This window comes from Argopecten irradians, chromosome 2, assembly GCF_041381155.1.
Source record: "Argopecten irradians isolate NY chromosome 2, Ai_NY, whole genome shotgun sequence".
Taxonomy (NCBI): domain Eukaryota; kingdom Metazoa; phylum Mollusca; class Bivalvia; order Pectinida; family Pectinidae; genus Argopecten; species Argopecten irradians.
Genome location: NC_091135.1, coordinates 72,447,968 through 72,465,187, shown reverse-complemented (window position 1 = coordinate 72,465,187; position 17,220 = coordinate 72,447,968). Strand labels below are relative to the sequence as shown.

General features: G+C 34.6%; 1 protein-coding gene across 1 annotated transcript in view; it reads right to left on the bottom strand.

Annotated features, from left to right (window-relative positions):
- Nucleotides 1–17,076, bottom strand: part of LOC138316387 (uncharacterized) — a 35,913-nt gene extending 18,837 nt beyond the window's left edge. The window contains exons 1-4 of the mRNA XM_069258087.1: nt 16,515–17,076; nt 11,425–11,553; nt 6,761–6,798; nt 5,362–5,480 (exon numbers count right to left, since the gene is read on the bottom strand). Coding sequence (XP_069114188.1) covers nt 5,362–5,480; nt 6,761–6,798; nt 11,425–11,455 — 188 coding nt within the window. The 5' untranslated portion in view covers nt 11,456–11,553; nt 16,515–17,076. The remainder of the gene's footprint in view (nt 1–5,361; nt 5,481–6,760; nt 6,799–11,424; nt 11,554–16,514) is intronic.
- Nucleotides 17,077–17,220: the final 144 nt, after the last annotated feature.

The window sequence follows — 17,220 nt, the reverse complement described above, 5'->3', positions numbered from 1 at the left end:
AAGGCAGACACTGCTCTAAGGAATCTGAAAACTAAACAGTCACCATGTATACTAAATCTGTACTGACTTAAGGCAAACACTGCTCTAAGGAATCTGAAAACTAAACAGTCACCATGTATACTAAATCTGTACTGACTTAAGGCAGACACTGCTCTAAGGAATCTGAAAACAAAACAGTCACCATGTATACTAAATCTGTACTGACTTAAGGCAGACACTGCTCTAAGGAATCTGAAAACAAAACAGTCACCATGTATACTAAATCTGTACTGACTTAAGGCAGACACTGCTCTAAGGAATCTGAAAACAAAACAGTCACCATGTATACTAAATCTGTACTGACTTAAGGCAAACACTGCTCTAAGGAATCTGAAAACAAAACAGTCACCATGTATACTAAATCTGTACTGACTTAAGGCAGACACTGCTCTAAGGAAACTGAAAACAAAACAGTCACCATGTATACTAAATCTGTACTGACTTAAGGCAGACACTGCTCTAAGGAAACTGAAAACAAAACAGTCACCATGTATACTAAATCTGTACTGACTTAAGGCAGACACTGCTCTAAGGAATCTGAAAACAAAACAGTCACCATGTATACTAAATCTGTACTGACTTAAGGCAGACACTGCTCTAAGGAAACTGAAAACAAAACAGTCACCATGTATACTAAATCTGTACTGACTTAAGGCAGACACTGCTCTAAGGAAACTGAAAACAAAACAGTCACCATGTATACTAAATCTGTACTGACTTAAGGCAAACACTGCTCTAAGGAAACTGAAAACAAAACAGTCACCATGTATACTAAATCTGTACTGACTTAAGGCAGACACTGCTCTAAGGAATCTGAAAACTAAACAGTCACCATGTATACTAAATCTGTACTGACTTAAGGCAGACACTGCTCTAAGGAAACTGAAAACAAAACAGTCACCATGTATACTAAATCTGTACTGACTTAAGGCAGACACTGCTCTAAGGAATCTGAAAACTAAACAGTCACCATTTATACTAAATCTGTACTGACTTAAGGCAGACACTGCTCTAAGGAATCTGAAAACAAAACAGTCACCATGTATACTAAATCTGTACTGACTTAAGGCAGACACTGCTCTAAGGAATCTGAAAACTAAACAGTCACCATGTATACTAAATCTGTACTGACTTAAGGCAGACACTGCTCTAAGGAATCTGAAAACTAAACAGTCACCATGTATACTAAATCTGTACTGACTTAAGGCAAACACTGCTCTAAGGAAACTGAAAACAAAACAGTCACCATGTATACTAAATCTGTACTGACTTAAGGCAGAGACTGCTCTAAGGAATCTGAAAACAAAACAGTCACCATGTATACTAAATCTGTACTGACTTAAGGCAGACACTGCTCTAAGGAATCTGAAAACTAAACAGTCACCATGTATACTAAATCTGTACTGACTTAAGGCAGACACTGCTCTAAGGAATCTGAAAACTAAACAGTCACCATGTATACTAAATCTGTACTGACTTAAGGCAAACACTGCTCTAAGGAATGCTCTAAGAAAAAACAAAACAGTCACCATGTATACTAAATCTGTACTGACTTAAGGCAGACACTGCTCTAAGGAAACTGAAAACAAAACAGTCACCATGTATACTAAATCTGTACTGACTTAAGGCAGACACTGCTCTAAGGAAACTGAAAACAAAACAGTCACCATTTATACTAAATCTGTACTGACTTAAGGCAGACACTGCTCTAAGGAAACTGAAAACAAAACAGTCACCATGTATACTAAATCTGTACTGACTTAAGGCAGACACTGCTCTAAGGAAACTGAAAACAAAACAGTCACCATTTATACTAAATCTGTACTGACTTAAGGCAGACACTGCTCTAAGGAAACTGAAAACAAAACAGTCACCATGTATACTAAATCTGTACTGACTTAAGGCAGACACTGCTCTAAGGAAACTGAAAACAAAACAGTCACCATGTATACTAAATCTGTACTGACTTAAGGCAGACACTGCTCTAAGGAAACTGAAAACAAAACAGTCACCATGTATACTAAATCTGTACTGACTTAAGGCAGACACTGCTCTAAGGAAACTGAAAACAAAACAGTCACCATGTATACTAAATCTGTACTGACTTAAGGCAGACACTGCTCTAAGGAAACTGAAAACAAAACAGTCACCATGTATACTAAATCTGTACTGACTTAAGGCAGACACTGCTCTAAGGAATCTGAAAACAAAACAGTCACCATGTATACTAAATCTGTACTGACTTAAGGCAAACACTGCTCTAAGGAAACTGAAAACAAAACAGTCACCATGTATACTAAATCTGTACTGACTTAAGGCAGACACTGCTCTAAGGAATCTGAAAACAAAACAGTCACCATGTATACTAAATCTGTACTGACTTAAGGCAGAACACTGCTCTAAGGAATCTGAAAACAAAACAGTCACCATGTATACTAAATCTGTACTGACTTAAGGCAAACACTGCTCTAAGGAAACTGAAAACAAAACAGTCACCATGTATACTAAATCTGTACTGACTTAAGGCAAACACTGCTCTAAGGAAACTGAAAACAAAACAGTCACCATGTATACTAAATCTGTACTGACTTAAGGCAGACACTGCTCTAAGGAAACTGAAAACAAAACAGTCACCATGTATACTAAATCTGTACTGACTTAAGGCAGACACTGCTCTAAGGAAACTGAAAACAAAACAGTCACCATGTATACTAAATCTGTACTGACTTAAGGCAGACACTGCTCTAAGGAAACTGAAAACAAAACAGTCACCATGTATACTAAATCTGTACTGACTTAAGGCAGACACTGCTCTAAGGAAACTGAAAACAAAACAGTCACCATGTATACTAAATCTGTACTGACTTAAGGCAGACACTGCTCTAAGGAAACTGAAAACAAAACAGTCACCATGTATACTAAATCTGTACTGACTTAAGGCAGACACTGCTCTAAGGAAACTGAAAACAAAACAGTCACCATGTATACTAAATCTGTACTGACTTAAGGCAGACACTGCTCTAAGGAATCTGAAAACAAAACAGTCACCATGTATACTAAATCTGTACTGACTTAAGGCAGACACTGCTCTAAGGAATCTGAAAACAAAACAGTCACCATGTATACTAAATCTGTACTGACTTAAGGCAGACACTGCTCTAAGGAATCTGAAAACAAAACAGTCACCATGTATACTAAATCTGTACTGACTTAAGGCAGACACTGCTCTAAGGAATCTGAAAACAAAACAGTCACCATGTATACTAAATCTGTACTGACTTAAGGCAGACACTGCTCTAAGGAATCTGAAAACAAAACAGTCACCATGTATACTAAATCTGTACTGACTTAACGCAGACACTGCTCTAAGGAATCTGAAAACTAAACAGTCACCATGTATACTAAATCTGTACTGACTTAAGGCAGACACTGCTCTAAGGAAACTGAAAACAAAACAGTCACCATGTATACTAATCTGTAAAAGGCAGACATGCCTAAGGAATCTGAAAAAAAAGTCACCATGTATACTAAATCTGTACTGACTTAAGGAATCTGAAAACAAAACAGTCACCATGTATACTAAATCTGTACTGACTTAAGGCAGACACTGCTCTAAGGAATCTGAAAACAAAACAGTCACCATGTATACTAAATCTGTACTGACTTAAGGCAGACACTGCTCTAAGGAAACTGAAAACAAAACAGTCACCATGTATACTAAATCTGTACTGACTTAAGGCAGACACTGCTCTAAGGAAACTGAAAACAAAACAGTCACCATGTATACTAAATCTGTACTGACTTAAGGCAGACACTGCTCTAAGGAAACTGAAAACAAAACAGTCACCATGTATACTAAATCTGTACTGACTTAAGGCAGACACTGCTCTAAGGAAACTGAAAACAAAACAGTCACCATGTATACTAAATCTGTACTGACTTAAGGCAGACACTGCTCTAAGGAATCTGAAAACAAAACAGTCACCATGTATACTAAATCTGTACTGACTTAAGGCAGACACTGCTCTAAGGAAACTGAAAACAAAACAGTCACCATGTATACTAAATCTGTACTGACTTAAGGCAGACACTGCTCTAAGGAAACTGAAAACAAAACAGTCACCATTTATACTAAATCTGTACTGACTTAAGGCAGACACTGCTCTAAGGAAACTGAAAACAAAACAGTCACCATGTATACTAAATCTGTACTGACTTAAGGCAGACACTGCTCTAAGGAAACTGAAAACAAAACAGTCACCATGTATACTAAATCTGTACTGACTTAAGGCAGACACTGCTCTAAGGAAACTGAAAACAAAACAGTCACCATGTATACTAAATCTGTACTGACTTAAGGCAGACACTGCTCTAAGGAAACTGAAAACAAAACAGTCACCATGTATACTAAATCTGTACTGACTTAAGGCAGACACTGCTCTAAGGAAACTGAAAACAAAACAGTCACCATGTATACTAAATCTGTACTGACTTAAGGCAGACACTGCTCTAAGGAATCTGAAAACAAAACAGTCACCATGTATACTAAATCTGTACTGACTTAAGGCAGACACTGCTCTAAGGAAACTGAAAACAAAACAGTCACCATTTATACTAAATCTGTACTGACTTAAGGCAGACACTGCTCTAAGGAAACTGAAAACAAAACAGTCACCATGTATACTAAATCTGTACTGACTTAAGGCAGACACTGCTCTAAGGAAACTGAAAACAAAACAGTCACCATTTATACTAAATCTGTACTGACTTAAGGCAGACACTGCTCTAAGGAAACTGAAAACAAAACAGTCACCATGTATACTAAATCTGTACTGACTTAAGGCAGACACTGCTCTAAGGAAACTGAAAACAAAACAGTCACCATGTATACTAAATCTGTACTGACTTAAGGCAGACACTGCTCTAAGGAAACTGAAAACAAAACAGTCACCATGTATACTAAATCTGTACTGACTTAACGCAGACACTGCTCTAAGGAAACTGAAAACAAAACAGTCACCATGTATACTAAATCTGTACTGACTTAAGGCAGACACTGCTCTAAGGAATCTGAAAACAAAACAGTCACCATGTATACTAAATCTGTACTGACTTAAGGCAGACACTGCTCTAAGGAAACTGAAAACAAAACAGTCACCATGTATACTAAATCTGTACTGACTTAAGGCAGACACTGCTCTAAGGAATCTGAAAACAAAACAGTCACCATGTATACTAAATCTATACTGACTTAAGGCAGACACTGCTCTAAGGAAACTGAAAACCCTCGACATCAGAGAGTAAAAGATATCTGTAACTTACTGAGCTTGATCTGTAACCACCATCCTTGACAGCATGGAGTAGGAGTTGACAATCATTAGACAGGCCCTTGACTCCTTAGCTAGTGCCTTCATCAAGATGGACTTCCCACAGCCCGGGGGCTATGTACAGAGTGTAAGGGCAACATATTACAGAGAGACAACTATTCAGTAGTGAAACACTGTATAAAACTTAATTTGATTTGGTTACCTTGAATGAAGGTAATTTGGTGTTTAACTAGAACACTCACCCCATACAGTAACACATTTCAGTGTTTAAATACTCATCCCATGCAGTAACACATTTTGGTGATTAAACACTCAACCCATGCAGTAACACATTTTGGTGTTTAAACACTCACCCCATGCAGTAACACATTTTGGTGTTTAAACACTTACCCCATGCAGTAACACATTTTGGTGTTTAAACACTCAACCCATGCAGTAACACATTTTGGTGTTTAAACACTCACCCCATGCAGTAGTAACACATTTTGGTGTTTAAACACTCACCCCATGCAGTAACACATTTTGGTGATTAAACACTCAACCCATGCAGTAACACATTTTGGTGTTTAAACACTCACCCCATGCAGTAACACATTTTGGTGTTTAAACACTCAACCCATGCAGTAACACATTTTGGTGTTTAAACACTCAACCCATGCAGTAACACATTTTGGTGTTTAAACACTCAACCCATGCAGTAACACATTTTGGTGTTTAAACACTCACCCCATGCAGTAACACATTTTGGTGTTTAAACACTCAACCCATGCAGTAACACATTTTGGTGATTAAACACTCAACCCATGCAGTAACACATTTTGGTGTTTAAACACTCACCCCATGCAGTAACACATTTTGTGATTAAACACACTCAACCCATGCAGTAACACATTTTGGTGTTTAAACACTCAACCCATGCAGTAACACATTTTGGTGATTAAACACTCAACCCATGCAGTAACACATTTTGGTGATTAAACACTCAACCCATGCAGTAACACATTTTGGTGTTTAAAACACTCAACCCATGCAGTAACACATTTTGGTGATTAAACACTCAACCCATGCAGTAACACATTTTGGTGTTTAAACACTCAACCCATGCAGTAACACATTTTGGTGTTTAAACACTCAACCCATGCAGTAACACATTTTGGTGTTTAAACACTCAACCCATGCAGTAACACATTTTGGTGTTTAAACATTCATCCCATGCAGTAACACATTTTAGTGTTTAAACACTCACCCCATACAGTAACACATTTTGGTGATTAAACACTCAACCCATGCAGTAACACATTTTAGTGTTTAAACACTCACCCCATACAGTAACACATTTTAGTGTTTAAACACTCACCCCATACAGTAACACATTTTAGTGTTTAAACACTCACCCCATACAGTAACACATTTTTGCTGGTACCAACTCTACCTGAAAAGGTGAAAAAATATCTCTAATTATAAAGTAAAACTACTTTGATATCAGAATTACTATAGTAAAGCCAACACATGTTTGATAGATTTATATTAGAATTATATAGTAAAGCAAACATGTTTGATAGGTTTATATCTAAATTAGAAAGTACAGCCAACACATGTTTGATAGATTTATATTACAATTATATAGTACAGCCAACACGTTTGATAGATTTATATCTAAATTAGAAAGTAAAGCCAACATATTTGATAGATTTATATCAGAATTATATAGTAAAGCCAACACGTTTGATAGATTTATATCTAAATTAGAAAGTACAGCCAACACGTTTGATAGATTTATATCTAAATTAGAAAGTACAGCCAACACGTTTGATAGATTTATATCAGAATTATATAGTAAAGCCAACTCGTTTGATAGATTTATATCTAAATTAGAAAGTACAGCCAACACGTTTGATAGATTTATATCAGAATTATATAGTAAAGCCAACACGTTTGATAGGTTTATATCAGAATTATATAGTAAACCCAACATGTTTCATAGGTTTATATCAAAATTATATAGTACAGCCAACACGTTTGATAGATTTATATCTAAATTAGAAAGTACAGCCAACATGTTTGATAGATTTATATCTAAATTAGAAAGTACAGCCAACACGTTTGATAGATTTATATCTAAATTAGAAAGTACAGCCAACATGTTTGATAGATTTATATCAGAATTATATAGTAAAGCCAACTCGTTTGATAGATTTATATCTAAATTATATAGTACAGCCAACAGGTTCGATACATTTATATCAGAATTAGAAAGTACAGCCAATACGTTTGATAGATTTATATTAGAATTATATAGTACAGCCAACACGTTTGATAGGTTTATATCAGAATTAGAAAGTACAGCCAACACGTTTGATAGATTTATATCAGAATTAGAAAGTACAGCCAACACGTTTGATAGATTTATATCAGAATTATATAGTACAGCCAACACGCTTGATAGGTTTATATATCTAAATTAGAAAGTAAAGCCAACACGTTTGATAGATTTATATCAGAATTATATAGTAAAGCCAACACGTTTGATAGATTTATATCAGAATTATATAGTACACCCAACATGTTTGATAGATTTATATCAGAATTATATATTACAGCCAACATCTTTGATAGATTTATATCAGAATTAGAAAGTAAAGCCAACACGTTTGATAGATTTATATCAGAATTATATAGTAAAGCCAACACGTTTGATAGATTTATATCTAAATTAGAAAGTACAGCCAACACGTTTGATAGATTTATATCAGAATTATATAGTAAAGCCAACAAGTTTGATAGATTTATATCAGAATTATATAGTACAGTCAACACGTTTGATAGATTTATATCAGAATTATATATTACAGCCAACACGTTTGATAGATTTATATCAGAATTAGAAAGTACAGCCAACACGTTTGATAGATTTATATCAGAATTATATAGTAAAGCCAACAAGTTTGATAGATTTATATCAGAATTATATAGTACAGTCAACACGTTTGATAGGTTTATATTAGAATTATATAGTAAAGCCAACACCTTTGATAGATTTATATCAGAATAATATAGTAAAGCCAACACGTTTGATAGGTTTATATTTAAATTAGAAAGTACAGCCAACACGTTCGATACATTTATATCAGAATTATATAGTAAAGCCAACACGTTTGATAGATTTATTATATCTAAATTAGATATTACAGCCAACTCGTTAGATAGGTTTATATCTAAATTAGAAAGTACAGCCAACACGTTTGATAGATTTATATCAGAATAATATAGTAAAGCCAACACGTTCGATAGATTTATATCAGAATTATATAGTAAACCCAACATGTTTCATAGGTTTATATCAAAATTATATAGTACAGCCAACACGTTTGATAGATTTATATCAGAATTATATAGTACAGCCAACATGTTTGATAGGTTTATATCAGAATTAGATAGTAAAGCCAACACCTTTGATAGGTTTATATCAGAATTATATAGTAAAGCCAACACGTTTGATAGATTTATATCAGAATTATATAGTAAAGCCAACATGTTTGATAGGTTTATATTTAAATTAGAAAGTACAGCCAACACGTTTGATAGATTTATATCAGAATTATATAGTAAAGCCAACACGTTTGATAGATTTACATCAGAATTATATAGTAAAGCCAACATGTTTGATAGGTTTATATTTAAATTAGAAAGTACAGCCAACAGGTTCGATACATTTATATCAGAATTAGAAAGTACAGCCAACACGCTCGATAGATTTATATCTAAATTAGAAAGTACAGCCAACACGTTTGATAGGTTTATATCAGAATTATATAGTACAGGCAACACGTTCGATAGATTTATATCAGAATTATATAGTAAACCCAACATGTTTCGTAGGTTTATATCAAAATTATATAGTACAGCCAACATGTTTGATAGATTTATATCTAAATTAGATATTACCGCCAACACGTTTGATAGGTTTATATCAGAATTATATAGTACAGCCAACACGTTTGATAGGTTTATATCAGAATTATATAGTACAGCCAACACCTTTGATAGATTTATATCAGAATAATATAGTAAAGCCAACACGTTTGATAGGTTTATATTTAAATTAGAAAGTACAGCCAACACGTTCGATACATTTATATCAGAATTATATAGTACAGCCAACACGTTTGATAGATTTATTATATCTAAATTAGATATTACAGCCAACTCGTTAGATAGGTTTATATCTAAATTAGAAAGTACAGCCAACACGTTTGATAGATTTATATCAGAATTATATAGTACAGCCAACACGTTTGATAGATTTATATCAGAATAATATAGTAAAGCCAACATGTTCGATAGATTTATATCAGAATTATATAGTAAACCCAACATGTTTCATAGGTTTATATCAAAATTATATAGTACAGCCAACACGTTTGATAGATTTATATCAGAATTATATAGTACAGCCAACATGTTTGATAGGTTTATATCAGAATTAGATAGTAAAGCCAACACCTTTGATAGGTTTATATCAAAATTATATAGTACAGCCAACACGTTTGATAGATTTACATCAAAATTATATAGTAAAGCCAACATGTTTGATAGGTTTATATCAGAATTAGAAAGTACAGCCAACACGTTTGATAGATTTATATCAGAATTATATAGTACAACCAACACGTTTGATAGATTTATATCTAAATTAGAAAGTACAGTCAACACGTTTGATACATTTATATCAGAATTATATAGTACAGCCAACACGTTTGATAGATTTATTATATCTAAATTATATATTACAGCCAACTCGTTTGATAGATTTATATCTAAATTAGAAAGTACAGCCAACACGTTTGATAGGTTTATATCTAAATTAGAAAGTACAGCCAACACGTTTGATAGGTTTATATCAGAATTATATAGTAAAGTCAACACATTTGACAGATTTATATCTAAATTAGAAAGTACAGCCAACACGTTTGATAGATTTATATCAGAATAATATATTACAGCCAACACGTTTGATAGATTTATTTTATCTAAATTATATATTACAGCCAACTCGTTTGATAGATTTATATCTAAATTAGAAAGTAGTGCCAACACATTTGATAGATTTATATCTAAATTAGAAAGTACAGCCAACACAATACATAGGTTTATATCAGAATTATATAGTAAACCCAATATGTTTCGTAGGTTTATATCAAAATTATATAGTACAGCCAACACATTTGATAGATTTATATCTAAATTAGATATTACCGCCAACACGTTTGATAGGTTTATATCAGAATTATATAGTACAGCCAACACGTTTGATAGATTTATATCAGAATTATATAGTAAACCCAACATGTTTCATAGATTTATATCAAAATTATATAGTACAGCCAGTACGTTTGATAGATTTATATTAGAATTATATAGTACAGCCAACACGTTTGATAGGTTTATATCTAAATTATATAGTAAAGCCAACACGTTTGATAGATTTATATCAGAATTATATAGTACAGCCAACACGTTTGATAGATTTATATCAGAATTATATAGTAAACCCAACATGTTTCATAGGTTTATATCAAAATTATATAGTACAGCCAACACGTTTGATAGATTTATATCAGAATTATATAGTAAAGCCAACACGTTTGATAGATTTATATCAGAATTATATAGTACAGCCAACACGTTTGATAGATTTATATCAGAATTATATAGTACAGCCAACACGTTTGATAGGTTTATATCTAAATTAGAAAGTACAGCCAACACGTTTGATAGAGTTATATCTAAATTATATAGTAAAGCCAACACGTTTGATAGGTTTATATCTAAATTAGATATTACAGCCAACACGTTTGATAGGTTTATATCATAATAATAAAGTACAGCCAACACGTTTGATAGGTTTATATCAGAATTATATAGTAAAGTCAACACATTTGACAGATTTATATCAGAATTACGGATACCAATAAAATAACTGAGTGAATATCTGACATAATGAACCAGGGACAGAAAAAGAACTGTTACCGGTGATCCTCAAATTAAATATCCTTACCTTCAAATAGATGCGGGAACTTGAATGGCATCACAAGTTTTTCTTTCAAAATAAGTTTAATGTTTTCTAGACCGCAAAGATCGTCGAGTCCCTCTGTGGTGTCATCAGGACTTATAATGGTTACTGATCCTACAAATGTAATCAGTCCTCATCAGTTTCACACATGGTCTCAGGTATGGACCATTCTATGTAATGGTCTTATGTATATGAATACTTTAGACCATTACATAAGAATGGTCATTATACCCCTGAGAACACAAAATGAAGACATAGTATGGTGATTATCTCCCATGTATAACAGATACTTGTGTATGGTGATTATCTCCCCTGTATAACAGATACTTGTGTATGGTGATTATCTCCCCTGTATAACAGATACTTGTGTATGGTGATTATCTCCCCTGTATAACAGATACTGGTGTATGGTGATTATCTCCCAAGTATAACAAGGACATGTGTATGGTGATTATCTCCCCTGTATAACAGATACTTGTGTATGGTGATTATCTCCCCTGTATAACAGATACTTGTGTATGGTGATTATCTCCCCTGTATAACAGATACTTGTGTATGGTGATTATCTCCCCTGTATAACAGATACTGGTGTATGGTGATTATCTCCCCTGTATAACAGATACTTGTGTATGGTGATTATCTCCCCTGTATAACAGATACTTGCGTATGGTGATTATCTCCCCTGTATAACAGATACTTGTGTATGGTGATTATCTCCCCTGTATAACAGATACTGGTGTATGGTGATTATCTCCCCTGTATAACATACTTTTGTGTCGTGATTATCTCCCCTGTATAACAGATACTGTATAACAGATACTGGTGTATGGTGATTATCTCCCCTGTATAACAGATACGTGTGTATGGTGATTATCTCCCCTGTATAACAGATACTTGTGTATGGTGATTATCTCCCCTTTATAACAGATAACATGTGTATAGTGATTATCTCCCCTGTATAACGGGTACTTGTGTATTGTGATTATCTCCCATAAATAACAACGACATGTTTATGTTGATTATCTCCCCTGTATAACAGATACTTGTGTATGGTGATTATCTCCCCTGTATAACATACTTTTGTGTCGTGATTATCTCCCCTGTATAACAGATACTGGTGTATGGTGATTATCTCCCCTGTATAACAGATACGTGTGTATGGTGATTATCTCCCCTGTATAACAGATACTTGTGTATGGTGATTATCTCCCCTGTATAACAGATACGTGTGTATGGTGATTATCTCCCCTGTATAACAGATACTTGTGTATGGTGATTATCTCCCCTTTATAACAGATAACATGTTTATGGTGATTATTCCCATATATAACAATACTGTGTATGGTGATTATCTCCTCTGTATAACAGATACTTGTGTATGGTGATTATCTCCTCTGTATAACAGATACACTTGTGTATTGTGATTATCTCCCATGTATAACAAGGACATGTTTATGGTGATTATCTCCCCTTATAAAAGATAACTTGTGTATGGTGATTATCTCCCCTATATAACAGATATGGTGATTATCTCCCCTTTATAACAGATAACTTTTGTATGGTGATTATCTCCCCTGTATAAACAGGGTACATTTTATGTGATATCTCCCCTTTAAAAAAGATAACTTGTGATGGTGATTATCTCCCCTGTATAACAAGGACATGTTTATGGTGATTATCTCCCCTTTATAACAGATACTTGTGTATGTGATTATCTCCCCTGTATAACAAGGACTTTATGGGACTTGTGTATGGTGATTATCTCCCCTGTATAACAGATACTTGTGTTAATGTGATAATATCCCATGTATAACATAGGACATGTTTATGGTGATTATCTCCCCCTGTATAACAAGGACATGTTTATTGTGATTATCTAATGTACTCCCCTGATACTTTAACAGATACTTGTGTATGGTGATTATCTCCCAAGTATAACAAGGACATGTTTATGGTGATTATCTCCCCTGTATAACAGATATACTTGTGTATGGTGATTATCTCCCCTGTATAACAGATACTGGTGTATTGTGATTATCTCCAAATGTATAACAAGGACATGTTTTATGGTGATAATCTCCCATGTATAACATAGGACATTTTAGGTGTGTTAACAGGTGGTACAAACAGTTATCTTGATAATCTCCCATGTATAACAAGGGACATGTTTATGGTGATTATCTCCCCTGTATAACAAGATACTTGTGTAGTATGGTGAATTATGCCTCCCATAGTGTAACAGTAACAAGGTTACCGTTATGGCGATCCGAACTCCCATGGTGAGATTTTCAATAAGCAGAAAGCCCCTGTTTTATTTTATGCATAAAAAATTAAAAAATGTATATGCTTCCTAAAATTGGTGAATTCAATCTACGAGATACCTATATTGCAGGCTTCACAGGCTGCAGTAAAGACGCTCACCCAAAATGGTTCAAGATGTAATGGATTAGAGGGGTAATCCGAATGTGAAGTCTTAAGATGGAAAAAAACTCAGATTACTTGTAGCAGCAGAAAATTGATGCTGGGGTACGAGGTAAGATTGCTTCAAAAGTTTAATGATATTACTATGTCGAAAAAGTGCTCAGTTCCGCTGTATCACGGCAGTGATGCTGTGGTTAGTAAAACACTGTGTTCCTGAAAAAAACATATTATAAACCAAGATACATGGTGTATTGTTGTATTATCTCCCCTGTATAACAAAGGACATTTTCTATGGTGATAATCTCCCTGTATAACAGAATACTTGTGTATTGTGATTATCTCCCCTGTACTAACAAGGACAATTTTTATTGGTGAATATCTTCCCCATTATAACAAGGACATGTTTATGGTGATAATCCCCTGTATAACAGATACTTGTGTATTGTGATTATCTCCCCTGTATAACAAGGACATAGGTGATAATCTCCCCTGTATGACAAGGACTTTTATGGTGATTATCTCCCCTATATAACAAGGACATGTTTATGGTGATAATCTCCCCTGTATAACAGATACTTGTGTATTGTGATTATCTCCCCTGTATAACAAGGACATTATTTATGGTGATAATCTCCCCTGTATAACAAGGACATGTGTATTTACGGTGATTATCTCCCCTGTATAACAGATACTTGTGTATTGTGATTATCTCCTTTGTATAACAAGGACATGTTTACATCGGTGATTATCTCCCATGTATATGACAAGGACATGTTTATGGTGATTATCTCCCATGTATATAACAAGGACATGTTTATGGTGATAATCTCCCCTGTATAACATGATACTTGTGTATTGTGATTATCTCCCCTGTATAACAAGGACATGTTTATGGTGATTATCTCCCCTATTATGTAAGGGGACATGTTTATGGTGATTATCTCCCTGTATAACAAGGACATGTTTATGGTGATTAATCTCCCCTGTATAACAAGGACATGTTTATGGTGATTATCTCCCCTGTATAACAAGGACATGTTTATGGTGATAATCTCCCCTGTGTATAACAAGGACATGTTTTACGGTGATTATCTCCCATGTATAACAAGGACATGTTTATGGTGACATGTCTCCTTTGTATAACAAGGACATGTTTATGGTGATTATCTCCCTGTATAACAAGGACATGGTTTATGGTGATAATCTCCCCTGTATAACAAGGACATGTTTATGGTGGTGATAATCTCCCATGTATAACAAGGACATGTTTATGGTGATTATCTCCCCATGTATAACAATGTAGGACATGTTTATGGTGATAATCTCCCCTGTATAACAGATACTTGTGTATGGTGATTATCTCCCCTGTATAACAGATACTTGAGTATGGTGATTATCTCCCATATATAACAAGGACATGTTTATGGTGATTATCTCCCATGTATAACAAGGACATGTTTATGGTGATAATCTCCCCTGTATAACAGATACTTGTGTATGGTGATTATCTCCCCTGTATAACAGATACTTGTGTATGGTGATTATCTCCCAAGTATAACAAGGACATGTTTATGGTGATTATCTCCCCTGTATAACAAGGACATGTTTATGGTGATTATCTCCCATGTATAACAAGGACATGTTTATGGTGACATGTCTCCTTTGTATAACAAAGACATGTTTAATGGTGATATCTCCCCCTGTATAACAGATACTTGTGTATTGTGATTATCTCCCCTGTATAACAAGGACATGTTTATGGTGATTATCTCCCCTGTATAACAAGGACATGTTTATGGTGATAATCTCCCCTGTATAAGAAGGACATGTTTATGGTGATTATCTCCCCTGTATAACAAGGACATGTTTATGGTGATTATCTCCCCTGTATAACAAGGACATGTTTATGGTGATTATCTCCCATGTATAACAAGGACATGTTTATGGTGATAATCTCCCCTGTATAACAGATACTTGTGTATGGTGATTATCTCCCCTGTATAACAGATACTTGTGTATGGTGATTATCTCCCCTGTATAACAAGGACATGTTTATGGTGATTATCTCCCCTGTATAACAAGGACATGTTTATGGTGATAATCTCCCCTGTATAAGAGATATGGTATGGTGATTATCTCCCCTGTATAACAAGGACATGTTTATGGTGATTATCTCCCCTGTATAACAAGGACATGTTTATGGTGATTATCTCCCATGTATAACAAGGACATGTTTATGGTGATAATCTCCCCTGTATAACATATACTTGTGTATGGTGATTATCTCCCCTGTATAACATATACTTGTATATGGTGATTACCTCCCCAGTATAACATATACTTGTGTATGGTGATTATCTCCCATTACCATAGGTACATGTTTGTGGTGATTATCTCCCCTGTATAACAGATACTTGTTATGGTGATTGTCTCCTTTGTATAACAGTTACAGGTACATGTTTGTGGTAATAATCTCCCCTGTATAACAGATACTAGTGTATATGGTAATTACTAGTCCTAGACAGGTAACCGGATAACCTGTTCACAATTCGGTTTGAGCTTGTATCTGGATAGTATTTTGGCAATACGATAACCACCAAATACATTTCATACGGCAAAAATATTCCTCAAGGTAAAGAAATTTCTGTACTTACGACTGTCTTCACCTAAAGTAGAAATACATGCTTTCAGAACCGCAATTTTGTAATGAAATTAAAAGTTTTACAACAACAGTGTTGTTATCGGAAACTGGGTCGTGACTAAAACACTTGGGTTTCACTTGGCTTCTATGCAAACATTCCAGTGATCATGAGTGTGATGTGTGCAAGTGCCGTATGCAAAAAAACCATGTGAAGGAAATAAGCCTACTTTGACATTGTAAGTGTTTACACTGATTTCCATTTACTGTGATGGTTATAAACAAACAATTCTTTGTGTCAAATGATTGTTTCCAGAAAGATGTGAGTGATTGTTATGGAATCCAGATGAAGTATGACAAAATTATCCGATACGGTTAACCGGTTAGCATTTTTACTAACCATTCCAGCACTATATAATTACCTCCCCTGTACAACAGATACTTGTGTATGATGATTATCTACCTGTATAACATACAATATATTATTTCTCCCTTGTGTAACATGGTGATTGTCTCTCTTGGCTGTCCTTTTTGGCTTTACTTTTCCTTTTTGGTAAATCTCCTCTGGGTACAGTGAATGGTTATGGCACATCTTACCCTCCTTTATGAAAACTCCTCGAATGGTCTGAATTTGTCTTGGCAGATCCTCACCAGATCCTCCGTATCAGAGGCAACTAAGTACCTCCAGAGCCTCAACCATTTCCTCTGTTGGAACAGCACTG